Genomic DNA, 27157 nt, shown 5'->3' on the forward strand with positions numbered 1-27157 from the left:
GCATACTAATGCATTTGGATCCTGATAGTCATTAAATGAAGTCATCGTAATTGAGAAATTCTGTGAACAGAAGAATTCAAACAGAGAAATGGAAGAGTAAATTTTATTGAATGATAAAAACTAATGGCATTACAGTTAGTTTCAGCTCTGCTGGAATACTAGTTTTCTAATTTTTCTGTAGCAGAAAGTGCAACAAATCAATTATTCAGACCGTTAAACAAACTAGTAAATGTTAATTTCTCTTCAAAAACTGCATAGTTGAGCAGTTGTGCAACAAGTATATAAATTTCTGCAAAACCCTGAATAAAGATTTTATGGTTCTTTGCCTTGAATCTGGTGGCAGAGGAGATCACCTGCACTGGTCAGATTCAGAGTGCTTTTTCCCTTTTTTCCCACTCTGTAAGAAAGAATCAAAACAAATATTTGGTTAATATACTAGACATGACACCTTATATCTGCAGTTATTTTTTATATTAAAGTAGTATAAATTAACAAGAAGAAAACTCAGGAGTTAAGTTGCATACTTTTGTTAAATTATACAACTATTATGGGATGCAAACTCATCTGAACTTGATATATTGTTATATAAATTAAAACAGTCAAGGCACTTATAGGATACATAACTGAGATGTTAACATCTAAGGATAAAAACACACTGGTTTATTGCTTTTTTATTGTTTTTAATCTACAGATTTTGATTATATTTTTGAAAGGAATCCTTATGTTTCAAAGCAGTATTCTATAAAAAAGGGGGCCTCATGTTATTAAAGACAATACCACAAAAAGTAGTAATATAAGAAGGGTTGTCCTGGTCAGCCTGCAATATTACAGGAGAGAATAATAAAAGCAGAAACAACAATCCCTGCAAGGCAGATGAGACAGTTTTCCTAAACCAAAACACACACACACAGACACAAAAAAAAAAAGTTAAAAAAAAAAAAGTAAAAACCCAACCAGCCAGACAAAAAACACCAAGGTGATGAAGCAAGAAGTACAGCAAGATGTGAAAAGATAAAAGCCTGTTAGATTGGGGGAGGGCAGGGGGAAAAGGGCAACAGAATAGCTGATTTTGTTATATGCTTAGGAATTACTGCAAAGACCATTTTTTGTAAACTTTTTACTGTTATTCTATTAATCCTGTTTATTACAATTAGCCACAAGGTAAATTTATCTTACTCAAAAATTTCTATTTACAGAGAAAAATACGCGAGACTAGCAAAGGCATGAATGGGAGGAGAAAACAAACAGAAAAACTGAAGTTGTCAAATTGATTCACATCACTGTTCTTACAAGAGATTTACTTTAGTTTCAATTAGTGGTAAGAGCACTCAGCTTGTCTGTAAGGGACTGAACAAGCATATATATTTGTCAACTCCTGCAAGACAATTTTAAGAAGGAACTTGCTCACTGCGGTAAAGTGAAAAGGGGAAAAAGACAAAAGAAAAAGATGAGATTACATACAGAACTGCACGTAATGCTAGCTAAAGAATTTGATGTAATCAGAAAAGATTTGTTGCTTCAGAAAGAGTAATTATGGCTTAACAAGCCAGTTTTCACAAAATTATAGTATTCCAACACAAGCAATGTGTTGCAGCTTGAAATAGGAGAGCTTGCCAAAGACTACATGGCTACCTTAGAAGTTTGCATGATATGCTACAGGCTCTCCTTGTAACCTATGCAAAAGGTCACAGTCAAAACAAACAAACAAAAACCCCACCAAAACCAAACAAACAAAACGCCAAATGTGTGTCAAGTCATGCACAAGTACAAATCCTTATTCGCAAATACTGTCGCTCCTCAAAAAAGCCAGAATGCTAAGCAGCATAATATTTATGCAAAAGTTAACTGAAATTCACTAACATGAGTTGCATTAGCAGCAAAGTTGAACAAAACAGCAAGACACTGATCTGATCACTCATATTTCGACACAACTTGTTGTGAATCTCCCATAAAGATTTGGCTAGAGACAGAACTAAGATACTGAACCAAAGAAAGCGCATGGCAAAAAAAAGCCATGAAGCCTACAGTTAGTGCAGTTACACACAGTTAAACTTGGTCAGTGAAACCAACTTGTTGCTTGAAGTATGTTTATTGACTAGCATACTTCAAGAAGTTTCAAGTACAAAACAAGAGGTAGACTTCAACTTGCCAAAACTGTGCCTTAGTTTTGCTATTTTTTTTTTCCTACAATATGAACCATTAATTTTTTTTAACTGGAAAAATTAGAGCTAATGAGTCAGTTCAGAGCACGTTACCTCATGATAGTCTCAGCAACATCAAGAACAGGTAAACTTACAGAAAATAACTACCTGGTATTTCGTTAATTCTGCCTGCAGTAGCTTCACTTTGGATCTTTCTTGCTCTAATGCAGCATGAAGTACAGTTACCTAAAACCATACAGAATATGAATTTATAAAATATCCTTAATGTCTGTGAGTTTATCAAGCCAGTGCTGTTCTCCATTAGTATTGCGTTGGATGAACAGGTAATACATGCCAAGTTCAAGAGTGACTACCACTATCATGGTACATGAACTGAAAGGAGAAGAAAAATATCTTTCATGACTTTTACTTCCAAAGCAACATTTACTGGTTTACCTGTATAATGATATAGAAGAGCTACAAAGTTAGAAACTCTTCGACTTTTGGACTCTTCCTTAGTTTATTCCATAAAACACTTAACTGATGTAGTATTATGCAACACAGATAAGCTTATTACATCACCCTCAAAAAATAGTACTGTTATATGTAAGACGCACATGGACCAAAAACTAAGCATAAAAGTCTTGCATTGCTGACTGACGTGTCTTAAGTAATTTGTAGCCGCATGACATGTCTTAAGTAATTTGTAGTTTACTTCTGTTCGTAAACTTGAGACTAAAAAACAAAACAAAACAAAAAACCACCCAGGAAAGAAGCTTCTTCTGAAGCACTTTTCTGAGTTTCCTGGCTTAGGTTACCAGAGAATGATATTCCTAAGGTGCTGTTCAGAGCAAAATCATTTCAGGCATGCTGAGGTCTGCTGTCTTTCCAGAAACAGTTCTAAGTGATTCATACTGGAGATTTACATAACACATGTCCTCTGACACACACAGTGCAGGGCTAAAGATGAAATGTAACATTTTTTGCTTCAAACAAGTTTTTGTTTCAGCTTCCTCCCTCCCCCACCTCTATCACTGCCTTAAATAAATAGCATCTTTGAAATACCAATGAAATTTTAGATTTAGAAATCCTTGCTCACCTGTACGGTCAATTCATTTTTGATAATTTGAGATTCATCAACCTGTAGGAGTATTTCTGCTTTGTCCTTCACTACAGAGAGAGAAAGATACAGCATGAGGATCTTTCTAGATTTGCAGGTCTTCATCTGCAATAGACTGTGACATCTCTTTATTTCACTATTTTGTTACCTGTAAATAATGCTGTCTTCACCAAAAGAACAGTAGATGATGTAAATCAAAGCCAACCACTAGCTACCAGTGCCATTAGTAGCAGCTTGAAAAGTTCTGGAGCTGACACCCCAGCCTTGCACTACTTACCCCATGCTTAACCCTGTGAGATGGATGGATTTTAGAAGTACCCATTGTGAACAAAGTCCATCAGAACACTGAATATTGGCAATGGATCAAGATTTGGGGATTGTAAGTTTCACGTACAAGCTCAGTCTTAGCTATGGAAACTTCTATTTATTCAAATACGGAGATGGTCAAACTATTTAGCTAGTGCATGTGAAATATCTGTGGATAACTTAAAATTCTCAATATGAAGAAATGAAGTTTTTTCCAGGCTCAGTTCTGCCATGAACTTTCTTCTCCCCAAAATACAGAATACTCAGTCTGTAGAACACAAAACTGCTCATTTTATAGTATGTTACTCTTCCACAAATGAAAAACAACCTTCAGAACTTCACCTCTTTCCTCTCAAGAGAGAAGTATTTTGTCTTTGCTCAGACACTGACCTGAAGTAAAAAAGTTCCAAGTTAAAATTTGCAGTGATCAATCGCATTATGAACATTTGAACTAGCTTAGACATGGGTTTTGTAAATGTACTTAAAAAGAAAAAAATTGGGCTCTCTTTTAGCTGAAAATTTAGCCTGGAAAAGAAACTACATTCAAGAGCTAAATTAAGAAACTGAAAAGCAAAGGCAATTTTGTAACAAAGTTAGTGTGGCTACCACCACTCAACATCAAGTAAGATCAGGAATATTAAAGGATAACTATGTATAACAAGTATAAAGATACTAGGATATTGACATATATATATATATGTGTGTGTGTGTATATAAATTTTTTCCCCAAAACTTTGACAACAAACTCTGAATCATAGAAATTCTGAATAGTATCATAAGAGATGTAAATTATCACACAGTTGCATATATAATCCTATGGTTTGCCACATAATTAATACAGATAGCTAAAAGACTTGCTTAGGTGTAGAATGTTTCCAACAGTTCAAAGCACAGCTTGCAAACATGCAAGAACTGAACAGTTTCCTCAAGCGTGTCTAAACAGGTATTATGATGAGATCAGGCCAGAACAGATAGCTGTCACTAGCAAAAGAAAGTCTAACTCAAAGAATCCCTGTACCTAAAATGTAACTGAACAGTTTGTATTTCAAATTTTGTACTAGCTCAACATGCAGTTGATTATTTCATTACGTAACAGCAGAAATGCAGCACTGTGTGGTCCACCAAATTCTGTAGTTCACTGCAGTTGCTGTAAACTAACAGCTTCTTAGTTTTTTATAGCTGTCACTGCGACAAGTTATTTTTAAAAAGCTGCTTTGAAAGTTCCTTCCATGTTTTAAAAAGAACATTTAAGTTTCCTGGTAAAACTCTTACTTACTTTCACCTTCTTGCATCATCTTCAGAAGCTGTGCATTTCTTGCTTTTACTTCTTTATACTTTGCCTGCATTAAAGAGATTGAATTATTACATGTATACCCTACTAAAAAAGAAGTATACTACAAACTAAGCGTGACTTGCGAGTTTAAAATGATGACTTCTGCAGAGAATCTAATCATAGAATCACAGAATCATAGAATAATTTTGGCTGGAAAAGGCCTTTAAGATCATCTATGTCTTAATTAAACCACAGCCAAAGTAAGGAACACACAACAGGAGAAGTGGATTAATAACAGAGTCAAGAAAAAGAGGCAAGCACAAGGCTTAGAGCAAGTTAAAATAAGAAAGCTATATCAGTGCATTGACAGTGCACAAACCACCATTCAGGTCTGCCTGAAGTATATAGGCCTGTTGTATTGAAGGCTTTGTGGTTTCTCCCCTGAAAAATTACAACAATTATAAATGCACTTTCTAGATACCGCGATAATATAAATAGTTTGCCATATTACTTGGCAAGTAGGATAAGACCCCACTGCTCTACAGATTATTTTATTCAGCAGTTAGTGTTACTATTTTACAGTTTCTTTCAACTCTTTACAGTTTACTACTCAAGAACCTATTTTTACTGGTTTTTCCAACCTATCTGATATCACCACACTTTATTCGTAAGTCAGTCTTTTCCTTAATTAGCCACCAATGTCAGTTCTAGCCATGTATCTTAGCTGTAAACTTATTTTTCCTGTCACAAGTCTCATCATACAGTTTGCTCTTGTAGGCTCTTGAAAATGGTTTAATTTCAGTCATACTTTTTTTTTGCAGTAAAGAAGCTACTATCTTCTACTTCGAGTAGCACACCAGTCCTTGAGGTTAATTAGCTTACATTTAAGCCAGACCTTTCATGGCTGCCTAAACCTGTATTAATGTGTCTGGACAAGTTCATAAAATTAAGCAGCTGTATCATTGCCCATCACCTTACCAGTATCCTTATGCATCATGTGTATATACTGTCAAACAAGTGCTGACAGTGATAGATATGAATGGTTTTATACTTTAAAGTTTTACCTGGGGTTTCCAACTCTAGTACACAGTGAAACAGCTGTTAATAAAGTTCATGTCTTTATCACTACAAGTAAAAGTACTTTTTTGAAGCATCAGAAAACTCCCAGTCTGTCAACCTGCTCAGTCTACCTTAAGCAATGAAGAAAAATAGTACTAGAATAATTTAAAATAATTCTATACTGCTTTACTGTATTTTGTTACAATGCTCCTCATGGAAATTTTGCCCTTTTTGCTCTAGATACTATCCAGACAACACTAACATGGACTGAAAACAGGGAGACAGATAATTTTCCTTAGCTACTCTGGTATATAGCAATACCATGTAGTTATTAATGAGCAAATCTTTTCTTCCTGGTGTTTTTTAGCATATGTCAAATCTGATTTCCAATTTCACTTGCATGTAATAGGAAAAGATGCATCAAAATACAGGACTCCATTCTTGTTATGCTGCAGCTTTAAAGGAGTTTCCCTCAAACCTGACAAGATATCCATTGATTTCTTTAACCACTTCAAATGTTGGACTGAATCTACAAAAAATCCCAACACCATGTAGTTCTTACATGCAAGAGAAGCTGAGCAGAATTTAGAAAATAAATAGGTTGGAAAAGACCCAACAAAGTCCAACTTCCTGCTCAAAGCAGAGCTAACTTCCAAGGCAGATCAGATCGCTCAAGCTCTTGCCTAAGATTACATCTTTATTTTTTTTGACCATGAAAACAGCAATACTAGAAAACAATGATATGCCAGATATTAAGTTTATTTCCTGATGTTTTGTCTTGATTCTTTTGATTATTTTCAGATGCTTAACTTACTTACCAAGAAACACTGCTTCATGTGGTACTGAAAGAATAATTTACTCTGTAAACACATAATCTGTGGCCAGACTAAACCATCTCTACAGATTGCTCACATTTTAATAAATACTTTGTTTCAAATGTTTAATAACTTTAAGTTTTGTCTACTATTTGAAGGTATTATCAGCTACATACCTCCCACTGAGTTATTGTATTTTTCAGTTGCTCAATTTCTGCATCTTTCTTTTCAAGCTCGAGCTTTAGTCGTTCTATTTTTCCATCTTTCAAAACACTCTCCTGTAAGCAAGAAAACATCACTTCTTAATTTAGTCATGTGAATTCAATTGTTGGGAAAGGCAACTTATTTGTTTACTAGAGAAGAGAATTTCTGATCGAAACTAAAGAGGTATATGTGAATAGATACCAAGAGGATAAGAAACACAGTAATAAATATTGGCATTGTCTGTTGAGCAAAAATTATTTCAATCACTAATGTTTTGTGTTAGAAAAATTAAGTCATTTAAATACCTCTTCCAATAGATAAAAATATTACAGTGTTGTGGGGGTTTTAATTCTTTAAGATTATCATGCTTTTGATTTGTGCTTTCTTCTACTCAGGTGCTCCCTTCTGATCATTGAGTAAGCTTCATTAGGCAAACTTCTTCACTTCAGAATGACTGCTGTTTTACATGCCTGGTTGTATTCACGAGACGTGCAGTTATCTGTTTCACTGTAATCAGTGGGCTGGACTCTCCTTTTCTCTCTTTCAAGTATTCTGTGAACATCATCTTCCAGCCTGTTGAAAAATCCTCCATCATGCAACGAAGACTGGGAAGAGTTCAGTTCCTGTCAAAAATAAGTACTATAATATATGTTCCTTTACCTGTAAGTCAATATTGAGCTAGAAATCAACATGTTTAAAAAATAGCTTAAGTCATGGAAAAACGTTACATCTAGATATTGTTTTATGTTGTACATCCTGAGAATACTGTGACTTCCACCTAAAGAATATGATACCAATTGAAGAGCCTAGAAATGAATTAATATTTAACTTATAAGATTACACAAAAACACGAAGTTGGAATTTAATAATTTTGCCCTATGACTACACTAATTTATGTTTTATTTCACTGTTAACTATTATTCCCTCTAAGAGTTTTAATATTTGTGGACTGTACCACAACACAGTAGCATCACAGTACTTTATTACCTGATTTGCTTCTCTTTTTTGTACTACAAATTGTATTTTTAACATGCTTTTAAATCTGAAGTTGCATCAAAGACTATCTGAAAACTAAAGCAAGAAGTAGTTCTAAGAAAGCCAATACTAAGTTTTCAAGATACAAGAACTGCAGACATACATCTCTTAAATCCGCATCTGTAAAAATTCTCCAAATGGAAATCAGTCAGTTTCAGAATGTTTAATTGATTATTGCTACAGAAAGTGCCAAAAATAATTACCTTCTAAACATAAGAGGTTTTGTTTGTTTTTTTTTAATTCAACTAGTTTGAATAAGACTTACCTCATGTTTTTTAGCAAGGTTATCTGAAAAGAATAGAAAAAATTACATCAATAAGTTACTCGGATCTTGTACAGCTGGCTATTGAAACAAGACATTTTGAAAAGTGGGGGAAAAAACCCGTCTATTGGAGTTCTTCAACATTAACTCTCCTCTCCAAGTCACAATAAAAAGAGTCATTACTAAAGCATTAGAAGCCAAGATTATAAACTATGTATTACATCAATCCCTGTATTTGCATCTTCTTCCAGATCTTTCAGACTATTTAATCAAAAGCAGCATCCCATATTTGTTTGCTTCAGTTAAAGTGGAAGGCAATGTCTTCGGTAAAGAAACTTAAGGAATTTGTTGGTTTGATTCTTTTTAAGTCTATTTAGGCTTTTATAGCATGTATCTCACTGTATACCTGAATGTCTTCCATGCCTTCCAGACTGCTGTGCTTTCAATCTTTTTCCTCTATTCAGGTTATTTGGAAATAATGCATTTAATAAATATTGTAGATTTAGATAAAAACATCCTTAAAAGAAAAAACTTAGAAAACAAATTACTTTCTTCCTTTCCTAGCACCTACCTTGATTTCTTCACTAAAATTCAGAATCTCTGCCCTATAGACACAGACGAAGGGGTTTTAAACATATAAATAATGCATATAATGAATATATATAAGTTACTTAATAAAAGCCAGTATCATGAAGAAAGGCAAACAATGACTTGCTATTACCCAGGAAACAGAGAAACTCAGTTGCCTGAGGAGTGCAAACTTGGTAAAACAAAAAAACCCCACTCAGATTTAAAAAAAGAAGTCACATTAAGAGTGTTTGAGTCGCCACCCACCCCAGGGATACTACATGAAATTACGTTTTCCTTAACCTCTTCTTTTCTTCCTGCTAATCTAACTAGCCCGTTATTACATAACGAACACTTAGCTTTTAGACTTGGTAGGACACACTAACTGCGACTCGTTTAGTGTTTGTTTAAACACAGTATTAATGAACAGAGACAGAAGGGCATTTTGCTGTTAGCACACACACTATGAAAATTCCAAGCAGAACAGCTCATATGGTATGATAAGGCATACCTATATTACTGTCTGACTGAAAGTCTTTCAGAGACACAGTGAGAGGTTTGTCTTTTCCTTGCTGGTTCTTTTTCTTATTCACAGACTTTGACTGAGGTGAAGTATTTTCAACGTTTTCATATTCCTAGAAGAATAAAGTCCCACTGGTATAATTTTCTTCAATACCCAAATATTTTTTCCTGAAGCTTTACAAAGGAAAAAAAGTAGCAATAATGTACTAAAGGAGATTTTAGCCTGAACAGTAATCTGCAGACTTCAGATTGGTTTAGAGAGTGCAAGACATATGAGCAATTAAGCATCAATTCTGTTCTCTGAAGTAGAGCATTGCTCTTCACTAAACAGCAAATGATCTACCTGCCTAATGCTTCCTCAATCACCTACATCACATTTTATCCAGAAACTTATAAACTGAGAATATACTGTAGTCAAATGCAGGAAGGCAGAGTGCTACATAATGCAGGTTGCTACCTTCTTCAAAAAACAGAGGTCTACTGCACCTTCTTTTCAGTCTCAAAATATTCCTTCTCATTCAGTAGAAGTCAGAGAGCTATTAGTGTGCAGCAATGCTCTACCAATTGACTCCTAGTGAAATCAGACATGATAGCCATTTGAATGTGAGTCCCACCTACCCACACATCTATGTCAACATTCTTAGCAAGTTATCAATGTCCCAGTTCTTAAAAATAATATTACATACTAATTAATTAAATATTTTAACTAAGATTTAAAATAATCTTAAATGTTAAGGAATCTTAAGAAAAAAACTGTTATATAGAAAGCAAAGATGAAAATGGAGTGATTTTCTTTCCATTGAAACAAGATTTGTTCAGCATACTTATGTACTGTATATTTTGAATATATAGTATATATTTTAAATTATTCAGAGGTAATTCTCAAAAAGTCTACAAACAATGCTATGCTACTATGCCTGAAGGTTGTCTTCACTTCAAAAAAAACCTTTTAGTATGTAAGTTAAAAATTTATCCTAGGTTTTCAAGAACTACAGTACTCCTGCCCTTAAAAAACTGAAGTATTGTACAAAGACATTTGCACAAAAGTGCATGTGCAATTTTTATTTCTTTATGATGCATAATTATTTTTAAATTTACATATTTTCGTAACATTTCATTGGCTCCTGATTTATTGCAAATACAAAGCAACTTCCTGTTAGAAATAAAAATTTCATCTAAGCACACTTTTTCAGAACAATTCTTGATTTTTGCAAGAACCACTCAGAAAACAGCATCCTGACCAGCTAAGAAAATGTATACAGCTTATTAGAACTAAAATATTAACATTCAGAGAAAAGATGTTAGCAAAAATGCAAATGATTCAACCATAACTAACACTTTAATGCCTAAGAAGAAGTCAGTACTTTGATTCTCTTACTCTTCAAGTGTGCTGGATTTTTTCTGAGGAAGGTCAGGAACTCTTGTTGTACTCTTAAAAAATTTCAGCGCATTTATATGCCAGAAAATTGAGAAAGTAAAACTAATTTTCCACCTTTACAGGCCAATTAACCCCCCCCATACTATTGTATATGGTTTCTTTCAAATCCAATATTTCTCTGAACTCTTAAGCATCTGAAGAGTGTAAGCAAACAATTTACATGAAGAAAATTATACTTTTAGGAGGCTTTTTGCTTTAATTTTAAAATTCAAGCCTCAAACTTGTTGTACAGCTTTTACACTAGGATGAATCCTGCAAATACCTTTTTGTGCTCTTCATATTCCAGTTTGCTTAGCAGCAATGCTTTTTCAAGATCAGCTTCAAACATTTCAGATGTCAGCTGAAGAAACAAAATGAACATATTTCACATGACTAGGCTGTTAAAAAAAAAAGCAGACAAAACCACTAAGACCATGCTAAAATTTCAGTTTCAATACACCTATCACTACAATTGCCAAAAAGCTAAGTTTCACTGATGTGACATATGGCATTATTAACAGCTAATACACCTTTTTGTACCATAAGTAATAAAGTATCTTTCTTCAGGAAACTTTGTGACCGATGTAAGCATACAACAAGTTGTGCACATCTTTACATAACACAGTTACCATCTTAATGATTTATTTACATGAGATATCTTTAAAATAATTTTAGTTTTAGTCTGAAGCATGAAAACCAGAGGATGTTAAAGGATGAAAATGGTCATTGTAGACCATCAGAAAGTCTAAGTGCTCATCCATTGCACAGAAAAGATTAGGTTGAGCACACTTTATTTTTTTCTTAAAAGGAGAGCAGAACTAAGAAAACCTGAATTATATCAAGATGTTTTCTCTTTCATTTCAGAGAAAAGGAAGTATGTAAGTCTTCTTGGGAGATGCAAAGAAAATTTGAAGGTTCTAGGTGTGAGCTATTAAGAAAAAGAGCTAGAAACAACACAACAGGAATGAAGGATGGGATACCTCCTTTTTTCTTGTGTTATAGGAAAATAGAAAAGTGCAGGAAAGTCCAGCTCCTGCTGCATAAAAGGTTGAAGGATTGAATTGAGAAGACCAGTACCAGCAACAGTTCAATGCAGCCAAAATAAGAGATCTACCTAGAGGACATAGATGCTATAGCTGAGGTAGATAGTGGGTAATCTAACTGTGTAAACAGCTAATAGTTACTATTTACAGCGAAGTTAACCAAGATTAACTTGTTCTGAATGCAAAACTCCGTTCCTTTGAGGTCTACTGTCTTAAGGAATCACTACAATCCCCTGTGTGATGTGCTGCCAAATGGAAGCCTCATTCTTCATCATAGCTCTCTCCTTTTCATGCCCTTAACTGAAACATTAATTAGTAAAAATAATTAATTTAACGATAATTTTCTTGTTCTTTGAATTTCAAATTGAGGTCCTTTTCATTCACCCCAGAATAACTACGAGAGCTGTTAAAGTGAATAAATTACTTAAGTGGTCTTAATGTACTTTGCTCAAACTGGGCTGCATGACATACACTAGCTTTTTTGTTTGTAGGAACCACGTTCTGAAAAAAACCTTCCAAGTTCTCATATGCTTTACATATGCCTAAAAGTGATTTATTACACGGTGTAAAAGCACACGCATTCTTCCTAATTGTTTGTTCAACAATTCATATGATCAGCCTTGCTTAAGAGAAAACCAAGGAGTGGCTTCTAGTTTTTACTGCAGTAAACCAGCCCTTTTTGAGCAGTTATTTGAAACGCAGTAAAATAGTGCTCTCAGCATAAATTGCTACAAGATTTCATGTAGACTTCAGGGTCCTGTCATTCCCAGCTTTGCACTTGGTTTGCGGTTCAAGCTTGGCATCAACCGATTGCCCTGGCCCTCACTGGCAAGGTTTTGTACCAGCAGAGGCGGGGAAGAGCCACAGACCCAGGGCAGGAGCCAGGCTGGAGATGCCTCGGAACCACGCAGGGACGGCGAGCAGCAGGGCAGGAGCAAAGCGCTGCCGGTGGAGGGGACCCTGCAAATGGACCCCTGCCTCCTACACTGCCCACAGCTTCACAAAGAGGGGGGGAGGAGAGGTTTTGCAGCAGCCAGAGGTGTTTTTTTTTCTTGTTTGTTTTCTTTCAGTATCAGAATTAGTAATTAGAGGTTTGATAACTGACAATAAATTAAATTGACTGAAATTCCCCAAAAGTCAGTGAACTGGTTTTGCCCACAACTGTTGAATCCAATCTGACAATGATAGTTACCCATCAAAAATTAGGCCTTGTAGTCTACTACACTGAAAAACTCAACATGAACATGATGGAAAAAGGAGAGAATGGGGATTAAAAAAAAAAAACCCACACAAAAAACCCAGGCTACCAAAAAGACAACAATTAACACAGAAAAATACAGTGAACTCAGAAGAAAGACAAACTTAGGATTTTTACCTTTGTGTGTCTGAAAGTGCTAATTTAGCATACAAGCTCCTAAATAATTATCAAGAATTAGTACTACCACAGTGTTGCTACAACTATTAAACAAGTGGTCAAAAATTGCATTATGTGATCTCTAGTACAATAACCCCTATCATAATTTACTTACCTAGCAGTCATTCAGTTCAGGACAAGACTGAGTGTTTGAAGCTGGCTATACAAAGGTCACTCCTTCTAAGCAGCAGCCAAGTTGAGGGCTTTAGACCTAAGTATCCTCAAAGCCAGTCATCTCCCCCATGCTGCTTCCCAAGCACATCCAGTCCTGCTTCTGTGCATAGCCTGACTGTCCCAGGATAGACAGCTATAGGCTCACTACCACTTAAACCTATCTAGAAATCTAGAAATCACCGGTTTGTTTGCTTAGGTACTGGGAGCACACAACCAATAGGCAAGTTCTGGAGTACACCTAATAGTCATAAGAAATTGAGATCCATGCACAAAGCTCTTACAGTAACTCTCCTAAAAGCTTTGCTGAAGACTGACCACGCTGTTTACAGAACAGCTCTGTAGTTAAGACAAATGTTGACAATCTTTTAAAAGGAAAGTGCCAGGCTGTATGCTAATTTGGAAGGTAAATATGAAAAGAGGAACTCTTCATGAACTGGGAGATGCTCCTTGGGGAGCTGACCTCTGTGGAAGAAGGGAGACGCTGTTTCTCACCCAGTGCTGAATATCACCATCCCTTGCAGCATACCCTTTAAAATTTACCTTTTCGTTATCAGTGTTGTATTACTGGACAAGGGAAACTTCGGAACCAAGAGGCTTTCATGCCTTCTGCATCTGAAGACAAATTCATGTGTCTCCTCTCAGATAAGCATGTGCCAGTTGCAGCTTGAACCTTCCTGCCTATCAGTTTCTCCAACTCAGAGAAGAGATGCTTTTATTAAATCTTACAATACAGTCAGCATGACTTTATGAAAAAACAACACAGAGACAGCAGAATAGTTAAGAACACTAACTGACATCTGACAAAACCTTGACTAAACAAGGTATTCTGTCAAACAGACCTTTCAGAAAAATTGTCATAGATGTGGAATAATGCCTTTTTGTTTGGGAATACTACATTCTCAAGTCTGCTGAACCCACTTTGCAGCTGGTCCCCTGTCTTTCCCGTAACAAAAATCTGACTTTTCATAAGCTTCCAACACTTCTCCATCTCAAAAGAATATCTTGCCTTTTCTTCTTACTACAGGGACCTCCTGTAAGTTTTAACTACCATCTCTTGCTAATTTTAAGAGTGGTGCTACTGTGGTAAACTTCAAGATAGTTTAACTGATTCTTCCTTTAACACACACCACACCAACATAAGCATGGCATCTCTCTCTCTTTCTTTACCTTTTTTCTCTGTACCTGCCTTTAATATAACAACTTCTTAAAAAGCTATACAAAGACCCTACCAAGTTTATATTCCTAAAGTGGCGGTAATGATATAATAAGCTGGTATGTGAGCAACAGCTGATAAGGACTTTAACACCTTCCATGCGAGGCTCCATTCTCTGTCAGAATTTAAGATTCAATGGGCTGAGTGGGGCAGGACCTCACTGCTAAATGGCTAAGACACTTGGGTAGGGTAATTGCTGCATACACATGTGTACCGTGCAACATCCCCCAGCAGAAGTAAGGCAGCTTCGGTGGGATGCAACGGTGCAGATATAAATCACCCTGCAGTCATACTTTTGGCACAGTCATAGGAAGGGAAAGAGAAGGGCTTGGAGCATGAACATCCCAGGTTTTATTTCAAGTTTTTTAACAATTAAACTACACAGAAGCTAGACAACTGCCTGCCCCACCTCCTCTTGGGTTGTTTAGAGAATACAACTGAATGGGCCATGTTTTGAACAAGTGTGAGGAAAAACTACCTGCAGCCCTTGGTAATGTGCAAGTTCGGAGTCCCTGTGCTCGGATCAACTAGACAGATTATTGCTCAGCAGATTTGCCTTTTCAGACCTACTCCAAAGCACGTGCTTTTCTTCACTTATTACCAGGCTCAAAGCATCTAATCTCTTAATACTTGTACCTTGTGTCTGTAATTAAATTTACCTTAAGATCACAATTCTTTAAATCAGAGTTATCCATGGATTCTTCAAATTGTAGTCTTACAGAACATAACAAATAATAATTTATCAGGAGTGATACAGAAACACTGTAACTCCTTACTTCAAAAAAGTCACATTGAATGCATATCCTGAAATGGAACTGTTGTGACAATTTGGGCAACAAGATTACAGACAATAGAACAAGTTATTCCTGAAACGGTTGGTGGTAATATTAAACAGAAATAATAAAGCATAGCTGTGGATATTGAAGGCTTATGTTTCTTTGTGTGACACTGGTCTTTACTTCCTAATTTTTATTTCAGGGTCACAAGTCCTCTACTGCCTTGTTAGTAGGCTACTGTGGAAATCGTTGGGGACTCACAGGCTTTTAGAGATTCTGCTTAAAAGCCTAAAAATGCATACACCATAATAAACTAAATTCCTCACCATTTTCATTCGTGTCCTTTCTTCCCCTCATACAAGAAAAAACAAATCTAATTCAATACCTGCCAGTGCTGTAATACACGGGCAGCATCTACAAACAGTGGAATAAGCATTTTAAAAGGAGTCTTATTGATTATGCATAATTTATTGAGAATATCCTAACAAGACATGCACTCCATGTTATATACTTTGAGCTAAAGCAAACATTTTGATTGTTGTTCTAAGACAGGAATCACAAGTAGCAATTTCTTTTTCCACCCATCAGATTCAAATATTCACATTTTTAAGAGTTTCTGGATAAAGTTAAAAGTAAGTTTAAAGCAGTTGGGCAACTTTTTGGCACTTTGAGGTCTAAACCCCTATGCTTTAAACCATTTATGAAGCAAAAAGTTCACTGTAACCCCTGTGGTTGCCTCAAAACCTATAATGTCAAAGTCATACCAATAACTTGAAACAAAGTTTAATTATTTCACATTTACAGAATACCAACACTGCAATCTAACAGTGATCATGCCAGTGTCAACCATTTCACTAAAAGTTTAGTGTAGCAAAAGAAGAGTTAACACAGAATTTGCTGGAAAAATATTCACAGTCCACACTGTACCTCCATTCTTTATGCTCAGTCCAGTGTGACCACAGAAAGCTGTTCAAAATGTAGCTATGCTGCAAAACAGTCTATTCTTCAACCTCAGGAACTGTGACAGCATTTGGCTATTCCTTTTTCCCATAAAAATGGGACAGAGGTGTCTTTAGAACTGTAACTACCATATGTTACAGTTACGGCAATTGCTTTAAATTTATTTTTAAAATAAGAGAATCCTACAGTAGCTTCACAGCCTGTATGTCAGTAAGATCAAAATTAATAAGAATTGATTGTTTATACCCAAGTTTACTTTCTCTGAGCATTTCACCACCTAGTAATTAGACTGTGAAATTCTTTTTTACCTGAAATAATTGCTTCATGCCACACAGAATAAAAAACCTGCTAGTACTGAACAAAGCAAATCTGTACCTTAAAAAGTAATTCTGAAGTTAATTAGCTCTGGAAATTTTCAAAGGGATTATTAGGTCGTTACTCCACTGCTAGGATAACCACCTTGTAGCCTGGAAAGTTAAGAATGTGGCTATACTCTCTTTAAGGAGGCACCTATACCAAAGCATTAGCCACCCAGAAAAATCAAGGACAGTATCCAAATGCAGTCTTTTGTCAATATGACTTTCTGTGTCATGTCTTAACTAGAACAAGAAGCAGTTCAATACCACCTTTTTTGGTGAGACTAAGTCAAAAATTTCTCTGTAAAAGAAAATAACACCCTAGTAGATGCCAGCACGGAAGTTCAACAGCTTCATGAAACACTTTGTAATGCCAGTTGGTGTCACGTAATAGCAATTTGCCTCAAAAAAGTTTCTGCAAAGGCAGACCTTCTGCGTGGCATCTTCAAGCTTAACAAGACAGCCCAAACTATCATCCACAGTGAATGAGTGCATAGCACACAATTATTTAAAAGGAATCTAGAAAAAAGTTTACCAAAACATTTCTTTAAGCACCATCCAAAAAAATGCACTCAAATTCTTTCTTTGTCCATCTATGCTATTTTGGCCTAAAATAGTTGAAGTACTGCAAACAATGCATAACATTCATATAATTTAAAACACCATATGAGAAAATCACTATACATTCTTCGGTATCAAAAGGAGTATTTTAAATGCAGAACTCAAGTAGAGAACCAAAAGGGCTAGTTTTAACTGTAAGTACTCTTCCTAACTGACATCACAAGCACAGCAAACTACTATATTTTTTCAAAGTGAAGATTATTTTACTGTTTTTGATTAAATGCATTTTGCTGTGCAACTTCTGTCTGTGGTAGTTTTGGCAAGAAGAAACACAATGAAAACATTATATTGGCCTTCACACAGGCAGTCAGTCTTTGCTTTATCTCTACTGTATTCTTCAAGTGTTAGTGAACCCTACTAACAATATAATTACCAAAAAGATGTTCTAACATTAAAAAAGAGAGGTTTGTACACTGATAGGACTACCCTAGTGTGCTAAAGAAAGTCAGCACTCAGAGTTCAAGTGTTCTTTGTTATCTAGAAAGGAACTAGTTATTTCATGCCTAACAGAACTTACCAAATCTGCTTTACTAGAGATCCATACTGTATATCTGTATACTGCTCCACCAAAACATCCCCAGCTTGGCTCCCACCACAGTGTTTTACCATCCTTCCATAGTATTACTTCTACTTGCTGTCGAAATGATAGAAATTCCTCTTACCATACTCCAGTATTCACTGTCTAGCTATGAGGTGTATAAAAAGCAGCACATGCTGGCTCTAAACTATACATGACAGAAGAGGTGGCCTGAATTTCCACTGAAACATTTCCTTCTATTTGGCAGTATTTTGTTGCTTCCTCTCCAGCCATCTCTCTATCCATGAGACCTAACTTCATGAAGTAACATATTTCAGGAAATCCAAAGACAGCTAAATACAGTAAACCGTACCTGCTCATCTCTTTGTCTCCACTCCTGCCAATTTTCCTCCTGAGAGTCCTTCTGCATTGCAGTGTGCAGTTTTTGTTCATGCTGAGATATACAGCCTCCATATGAGGATTTCTGAGGGATCTTTTTAAAAGCAAGGTTTCTGAGCTGAAAAACAGTTATTTTTAACATTAATCAAAATTTTGACAAGTGTACAGAAACAGTCTTAATGGACTAACAAAGGCATTCAGACATGTGCAAATAGACTTCCATGTGTTTTGCCTTAATCTGTAGTTTGGGATACGTTTTTGTTTAATCATTTATACACAGACCATAATGTAAAATTATGGAATACCATGGGTCAGAAACACCACAGCCACATAACATAAAACAATGAAAAAGTAAACATATTTTGCCAGCTGAAAACACTTTCAACGAATCTCAAGAGGTAACTGTGACACCTCATGCTGGATCAGGTATTATGAGTACTCACACCTGACCCAAATTATATATAACGCCAAAGAAAAGGTGGTATACACAGATTTGGCATCAGCAAACAGAGGAACTAGAGGTTCAGGTAGAAAAAGAACAATGCAGACAGTCCTTATAGTTCGTCAACAATCTAAAGTTTATCACATTTTAAGAACCTACATTAAGAATTATTTTTAATCACTGCACCATATGGATACAACAGTGTCATCTTAAGAATACCTTACATAATTATAAAATTTGATAGTGAACAAATAACCTGCAAATTTGGCAGCTCAAAAACATTCAGTGCTCAAGCTTAAACATTAACTGACACTCTAGACCTTCCTTGGAGTGAAAATAAAGGCATTAATACAATCTATTATCAATTTAGAGACAGGGATTTCCTTAACATAAAGGCTCCTGGAAGGGAGAAAGAAGCTCTTATCAGATGAAATATGAAACAAAGAGAAACAAAGTACAATAACAGTGTTCTCCTTAGTGTGTTTTTATCGAGCATCATAACTCCTTCCCAAAAATGGCAGCTCACCTTAGCTTAAAGTTACTTAAAATCAGGCAATAATGCAGATACTTCAGAATCATTTTCCTTTCCCTCCAAATAGTCCCTTGTCATACTGCCTTTTGCTTCACTACTGTCTCTCTTGCTGCCTGCACCAGCACTACAACCCCTGCTTCCTTCTTCAGATTACAGTGCTAGCCAAGAACACTGGTGCAGACCATTCTGATTTATAATTTCAGTGGAATATAGCCATAGACATAGTACATGCTGGGGTGACAAAAGAATGAGTCAGCCTTTACTGGCCTCTCTGCCATCACAAGAATAAATATCATTTCCATACAAATGAATTTCTGTAGATATATGCAATGCATATGCATACACAAAATTATTTTGACAGTGTTAAAAGTTTTGATGGTGTTAAGGCAGGCATAAAGAAACATCAAGGTATGCTCATTGAAAACAATCTTCACTATAAAGAGAACAGCATCAAAGCTGGAAAAAAACCAATCACTTACCATTACTGCTACTACTAAAATTTTTAAGATTTTAAGTTTAACAGATACTAAAAGAAAAAGGGATGGGTTTGGGGGTTTTGCTTGGTTTACACATTGAATTTGAGAAAAGATGTCTACAGTTTGAGGCAGAAAGATTACCTCAGATCAGTGTCAGACACAGCAATCTAGAACTCCTGTTCCAGAATCTTGGAACAATTCTTTCAGTCTCACTTCTTAATTTTCATTTCATCTGAGGTTTAAGAATCCCAGCTTCAGAAAGTCACCACTGTTTTTTACTCTGCCCCCCAATTCACATTAAAAAGAGGGGGGCAGGAGGGTCTGCTCTGGATTGAATAGGTTAACGGGCTGGAGTGATAGATATGCCTGAAAATTACAACCTAAGAAACGAGATTTTAAAGCTCTTCAGACAGAGTAGGTAGGCCTAACTATCTCCTAAAAACAATAAAAAAAGCCTTGAAAGCACCTTTGAATTTTAACATGCTGGCTGACAAGCAGGCAACTAGAACTGACTACCTGCAAACCTCTGAAAACAAGTTGTTTCCTATCAACCACTTTTTAGAAAGGTCATGCTCTTCATCAGAAGTTAATTATTCAAGTGGTGGTGTCAAGAAAGTAAAACCTAGCAATTTATTCTCATTAAAAATTTTCAACTTGTATAATAGAGAGTATCCTGGTTTTGTATAAAGAGTTCTTAATAAAGCAAGGGAAAAAAAATGCAGTCTCTGTGACTAAGTAGCATTCCTTTCATTAAAAAACAAAGTAATGACTTGTCAGGAACAGCAAAAATTATTTATCAGATAACCTTACCCACTACTGAAAACAATCCCTTTACCTCATTGGCCTCACTCTGCTGCTGTTCTTTCTTTTTTCTCCTTTTCTTTCTTTTTTTCTCACTTGTAGAAGATCGTCCCCCTGAAGCCTGAGATTTACTGGCACCTCGGCCACTTCTTCCTTTTCCAGGCTCCGAATCAGAATCGCTTTCAACTTGTAGTAAAGCAAAACGAGATGCAGTGGTAGGAACTGAACTGATTACGGTAGATGCCATTGCCACATCTGAAATTCTACTGAGCTGGCTTCTTTTTAGTTATTACGTTTCCTAGGAAAGTAGCACAGAAATAAGAATGAAAACAGTGTTTGACCAAACAATCAATAAATCACATCAGGTGCAGTATTAGTATAAAAAACTCCAAAACTCAGTAATATTTCTTTATGGTTTTCCTAAGTTGTATTATCTTAAGTATTCGAACAAGAACTACAAAAGGAAAGAATAATCTATAGAACGACAGTAATTTTAGGCTAATAAATTTGTTCCTGAGAGATCATGTTTGATGGAAAAAACAAGTAGCAGGCTCTGAAGGAAGTTGTCCTTTGTGATTGGGGGGGGGGGGCGTAGAAGAGATACAAGAGAGACAGGGAATAGTGTGGTGCTCCCAAATTGTTTCAGCTGCCATCCCTGAAGCCTGACAAACATATGGTTTGAGAACATAAGCTAGTAGATATTATGCATATGCAGGCTGCAGTTTTGGGTAAGCAGCCTTATTTCTTATTTTACAAGTAGTATCATTTTGTTCCCAAGCCACTGGAGATTCAACAAGCAGTTTTCTCCACAGGAAGGCAAGCCCAGCATGGTGGCTGATACTGTTCTCAAACTTCAGGCTCACCTGTTCTTACAGAACAAGACAGAGGATGTGTTGGGGGGAGGCAGAACTGGGAAACACACTTAGGCCTTCCATTGCCCCCTGTAGCTATAACCAATGTGCATATCCCCATGACACCATTCCAAAGTACAAATCATTTATCTACTGTAACAGTTAAAATTTTGGCATAAGAATATTTGGCTAATTGCAGTTTTTCCACGCAAAGTTTAGCGAATTAGGAGAAGACTGAAACTGATGTTATTTCATCAGTGATTATAAATTTCATAGAAAACATCTAGCTATGTTGATGTACTACGATACAGAGGTCTAGTGAAATAATACATACTTTTTGAAAGCGCTGTTTGAAAGGAATCCTTACAATTTGGCAACTGTGAACGTAAGCTGAATGTCTGCTTAGATGGTCTACAAATGGGTTGCTTGCTAACTACTATTACAGAAGAACATGAGAATCTACAGAAATTCCAAAAGATTGTTTTTATTGCTAAATTCCAGACTTTCTCAAGGACAAACCTGCAGAGGTGCTCTAAAGATGCTCAGATATACCAACACAAAACAATGCTATATTACCAATGCTATTGGTAAATGGTCACTATTGTGACCATTACCCAAAAGAATTATTAAAAACGAGTATTACATTTTATTTCTCAAAGGTGAAAGAGAATGAGCAAGTAAGCTAATAATGTCCTTACTCAAGTTTACTGAAGACAAAGGTTACAGTGAACAGCATTTTTCTCATACAAAATTTACCCTACTCTATTTCTCTCAAAAAAGGAAAAAAAAGCTGATCAGATGAAGATGGTTTCTTCCTAAGAATAAAACAGACTTGACATCAAATTGTAAATCCACCTGATGCTGATGTTCAGACTCTGATCAGACCACAACCATGGATCTAAAAAAACCCACATCAGTCACATTTAAAACACTGTAAGTAATTAGCACTTGTTACTCTCTTTAAAGGATTAAGTAACAGGGTAAGCTTGGATTTTCCTGGGTTTATGTGTATGTTTTTAAATGTATTTTAATAACAACTATAGTTATCCTGCCTAGGCACTTAGTTACAGCAGAGAGAGTCGTGCTCTTACTACTTGAACATGCAATACATTGAAACCTGAAACTCAGAGAAAACGTTAAAGATATATCTTCACAGAAAAGCAGCACCAAAGATAAGTGCTCAGCCACACTATAACATGAACTTACACTACTGGATGGTGCTCTTGGCACTACACCAGACTACAAGTCTTAACACTGGAAGTTTGTCAACTCTCTCCTGTATTTGGCTTAAAAAAATAAAATTAAAAACAAAAATCAGTGCGCTGCAGGATGCTCTAGTCAGTCAAAAGCTTGGCATTTCTAGTCTCTCCCTACTTACTGTGATATATTTGGGTTTTCATATAAATAGATAAACAGCACAACACAGTCTTTATTAAGTTGACAGCTGCTAATGGTGCCAAACACTTTTTTTGCCCATAAAATTTGAAAACATTTCATATTTTCAAGCTGCAGCGATAGCAGCTAGTTTCTTTGGAAATACAATTTAAGAGAAAACATCAAGATACAATTATTAGTCACTCTAGAACAAGAGATAAAGACAGATGAAAAGAGGTTGGACTCAGCCATAGCAGCTGAAGCTCTACCTCACTATGAAATATGGCTGCAAACTCCTCTCTCCCTTTTCAACAAATACAACAAAAATGCAACAGGTATACTTTTGCTGTCTGACTGTAGCTGGTATGCAATTAAGTGCCCAGCTGACAAGCATATTAAGCAACTACTACCCATGGAATTCTGCTGTTATAATTCACTGAAGTAACAACATGAAATTAAATTTACAAAAGTTTATTCCTGAATTGCATTTGTTTCCACTGAACAGAAAAAATGGATAGTAATAAACTTGTAGAGGAAACTGCAAATACATGAGATTATAGATTATTTTTCAGTTAAGTCTAGAAGAGCTGTTAACATTGCTAACTCAGTTTCGTAGGACATTTCAATACAGCTATGCATATTACAGCAGGATCTAATCATCACACTTCTGCAACACTTAAAGATGGATCCAGTAATTCACTGAGGCCTATCACCATGCCATGCCTCACATTTTATTTAATACTACACCTACAGTTCTGACAGCCAAATTTTACCAAGCACCTAATATTTTAGTTCCAAGATTTGACTCCCCTCCCCATAGGAAACCAATAAGCTGATCTCGAAAGCTTTCAGCTAAGCACAGATGCTTGTCACCCCTTTTACAAGACTATTTTTTTTCCTTTAATGAAGAATTATGATTTGTGGTGTTCTTTATTGTCATAGATATGAACAGTCTTATAAAATTAAAGCATTGACGTTCTTGAGCTTGAGGCGGTGCTTACAGAGGCTTTTTGATCACAGAATAAAAGCATTTAAGTACCACAGAGTGTTTTGTAATTCCACAGATCAAACTAAGACCTGAAAAATCATTTCAACCTTTACAGTGGTTTCAAGAGTTGGCAGTCCTAGAAATGTTATGTATTCAAAACAGTCAGTTGGCCAAAGCCTATCTAAATGCAAGTCAATTCACTTCCTTACGATGTGAATACAGCAAAAATTGCCAAGAGGAGTAGGAGGAAGCAAGCGTGCTTGTGGCATCTACAGAGCTCATTAATACCTCAAGTGAGATTGCAAGTTAAAAAAACCAGCCCAACAAAGAAACATCAGCACTTGGGAGTTGTTTCCATGTGTGTCATGCATTAGCACTAGTCATACGCTTCTGAGAAGACCTCCTCTAATGTACCAAGGAACTTATTAACCCTCCATTTTTATGTTAATGAAAAGATCACTGATAATGGATTTCAAAGTTGCAACATCACTATGGCATCAATACACAGGTGGCACCAATACATGACCCAGTTTCAAAATTTTCTGCTTTGCAAATCACTAGCAGACTATTAGTTCAACTGTCTCTGCAATCTGTTTCAAACCATAAAGTCTGTGAGAAGAGCTCCTACAACCAAAATTACATATTATTCAGATTGATATATCAACAACATAAGATAAGTATGATACACCATATAATTTCAAGGCAACACAAAAGCATTTTTTATGGCTAGCGAGTAGTAATTTTTTTTTGGTGCTCTATTCATTCCTAGGTCATACTCTTCTACAAATCATGTCAGCCTACATGAACAGATTATTTTGGAATTTGATACTGTATCAATAGATTATACCAAGTTTGTCCCATTTATGAAACATGTAATGTATTACTTTAGCTTGTCTGATACAGGGATTTGTAAACACCAAGTGCTTACTCCACCTTAAGTTCTCGGTAAACAAGGAGACATATTTAGAAAGTTAAACTGTGAGTGACATGACTGAAAAGGTTGCCTTTTTAACTTCAGTTCCCTGAAGCCTACTAAGTATATTCAGAAACATAAGATCCATCAATGCCCTGAAGAGCTTCGGTCTCGTTTTAGACATGACGTAACAAAGATTACAATAATAAAAGTAACATGCTCATCTGGTGCTACCATAACTTGAAATCCCTTTTGTATCAGTTACTTACATTTACCCACATGTTGCAGGTGAAACAGCTTTTGGAATACTTAAGTTTTGAAAGCTCTACTGTAAACCATCCAATACGTATACTAAGAATAGCTTCGCACACATCCACAAGCTTGTTTTGTTTGAGCATCAGCAGCTTCCTGGCCTGTGTGCAGCTTTGCACGTGTGAGTGAGTTACCATTTAGCTGGCAAGTGTTCAAGCACCTCTGAGAAGTGAGCGGTACTTCACAATTTAGGAACCTCTAGTCTGATGCTAGGAGTACACCTTTAAGCATCTGTGAAATAACCACATAGCTTTAAATGTGGGTCTTTCCTATTTCACGGATAACGGGCTGAAGAGCCCAAAAACATAACCCATTTCCTATTTAACCACTTCTGTCATCAAATAAACTGCTAATAAAGGTGCAGATTTTAGAAAACTTTGAAAATAAGGTATTGTCATGCTAAAGCTTCCTCCCACATAAAAACTACTTGTTTCTACCACTAAAATACATATTTATGATAATCTACAACCAATCTATCTTCTTAGCAAACACCTGAAGTATTGACTGACTTCAGGAAGTGCTTGTAAAGCTGAAGTAACACCAACACACACAATATACATCTGTAAATGAAGGAACATGTCTGTTCCCTACTGGCACTGATCAACCTTCGCACTTTCTGCACGTTGCATGTTGATCTTCGCCCGTTTATACATTTACCACAGCAACATCCATCTACTTTTCCTTATCGGTGCATTTACAGGAAGCTTTGCACAGGAGGTCCTCCCTGTTGTACAAGCTCTCTCCATTTAAATTGCTTTTGTTTTACGCCATCTGATCAAAAGCTGTAAAGCTGCATTAAACTTCTCTAAGTCTTTAAAATTACTTAAAGTCAAGACATCAGCTTGTCGACGAGTTTCACAAGTTACTCCACAGCCAAAAGAGCCCAACTGAACAAACAAAAAACTGGTTCAGAAATCCACTTGAGAGTTGCCACGCTGACATACATGGCAGCAATAAACCCATGGCGGGTAAAGGGCCTTGCATGGTTTGAAAGGGGAATATGGTGAATTTACTGCTGTGCTTTGGAAAAATTGTTTTTGAGGAAGAGTGTTTTTTAAAACATTTTTTTTTAAACTCAGGATTAAAATGTAAAAGGGACCAGGCAAGTCTGACTTGAGTTTGAGCAGAGGATGCTGACTGACAACGTGACCTCCCTTGCTAGCTTTTCTTCCCCTGATTCCCACTCCTCCTCCTCAAAAAAAAAAAGTTAATTAGTTAAGCTTTAAAGTTAGGAACGTTTATGTAACAAACTTTCAAACTTCACACTCAATTTACCCTCCATGAGTAATGCAACAAACCCCACTAGCGTTCTTAGGTACCAATACGTATTGGTAACCTTAAATAACCAAATAACCAGTGGTCAGTAAATAACTAAAACGTCCTAATGGCGTTCTGGCTTCTAGTTACGATCAGCGTTTTCGCTGTCGCTGATTTTTTTTTTTTCCCATCAGCGCACCTCTCTTCAAAACGCACATCCAGAAGCGGCGAGCCCCCTCCCTCTTCGTGCCACTGGAGATTAACAAACAGGCAGACTCACTTTTTGGGGGAGAGGCGCCTGCGTTCCCCGCTCAGGCAGACACGACACGCCCCCCCCCCGCATCCCCAAGTTTCGAGCACAGCGTGAGTTTGCCCCGGTCACCGGCGGGGACGGGCGGCCCGACACGGTCACCGCGCACAGGAGGTCGGGCGGAACGGCGGCTCCCTCCCTGCAGAGGGGTCGCAGCAAAGGCGGCGTGCCGGAGGAGCCGAGGGCGTTAAAGCGGGGCAGCTCCGGGAGAGCGGCCGCCAGCCTCCCCGGGCCGTTCAACCGCCGCCGCCCGCCCCGCGGCCGACACCTGCCGCCCCGCCACCCCCTCCCCGGGCCGGGGGCGCCGCTCTCCCGCCGGGGCCCAGGCGGACAGAGCCGCTAGCAGGAGGCACGGCCCCCGGCGGCCGCCCTCCTGCCCCGCGGCCGCCGCCGGCCCGCGGCCGCCCGCTTCCCACCGCGGGCAGGGCAGGGCAAGGCGGAGCGGCGCGGCGCCCCGACCGCCGCGGAAGGGGTAGCGGGGGGCGGGCGCCCCCCCGCGGGACACTCACTCCGGTCGCGGCGGCGGGGCGAGGAGAGGAGAAGTCAGGAGAGGTGAGGTGAGGTGAGGAGAAGTGAGGAGCGCGGCCGCGCCGCTGCCCGGGGCGGGCGGTTGTAACGGGCGGCGGGGGGTGGGGGGGGCGGGGCGGGCAACGCCGTCGCGGTCGCGCGCGCCGCTGGCCGGCGGGTTTGTTTACGTCCCTCGCCCG

The 27157-nt window shown here is 37.3% G+C and overlaps 1 protein-coding gene across 1 annotated transcript; it reads right to left on the reverse strand.

Moving 5' to 3' along the window:
• Positions 1–89: 89 nt before the first annotated feature.
• On the reverse strand, positions 90–27103 carry GKAP1 (G kinase anchoring protein 1). Its single transcript, XM_075019955.1, has 12 exons — positions 26960–27103; positions 20480–20743; positions 18169–18312; positions 11005–11082; positions 9294–9417; positions 8219–8241; positions 7389–7541; positions 6891–6992; positions 4844–4907; positions 3241–3311; positions 2310–2387; positions 90–397 (listed from the first exon to the last, which is right to left on the reverse strand). Exons 2-12 carry the CDS (start codon positions 20690–20692, stop codon positions 350–352), a joined length of 1098 nt encoding a protein of 365 aa, XP_074876056.1. The 5' UTR covers positions 20693–20743; positions 26960–27103; the 3' UTR covers positions 90–349.
• Between the last annotated feature and the right edge of the window lie 54 nt (positions 27104–27157).

Source organism: Buteo buteo, chromosome Z (assembly GCF_964188355.1).
Source record: "Buteo buteo chromosome Z, bButBut1.hap1.1, whole genome shotgun sequence".
In the NCBI taxonomy this organism is placed as follows: Eukaryota; Metazoa; Chordata; class Aves; order Accipitriformes; family Accipitridae; genus Buteo; species Buteo buteo.

What these genes read in the sequence shown, in the direction of transcription:
- GKAP1 (XM_075019955.1), bottom strand. Translation starts at nt 20,692, where the DNA reads ATGGCATCTACCGTAATCAGTTCAGTTCCTACCACTGCATCTCGTTTT. An exon ending in GGAGACAAAGAGATGAGCAG is followed by an intron (nt 11,083 to 18,168) that starts GTACGGTTTACT and finishes TTGTTTCTTCAG; the next exon opens with CTGACATCTGAAATGTTTGA. An exon ending in CGTCTCGTGAATACAACCAG is followed by an intron (nt 6,993 to 7,388) that starts GCATGTAAAACA and finishes TCTTGCTTACAG; the next exon opens with GAGAGTGTTTTGAAAGATGG.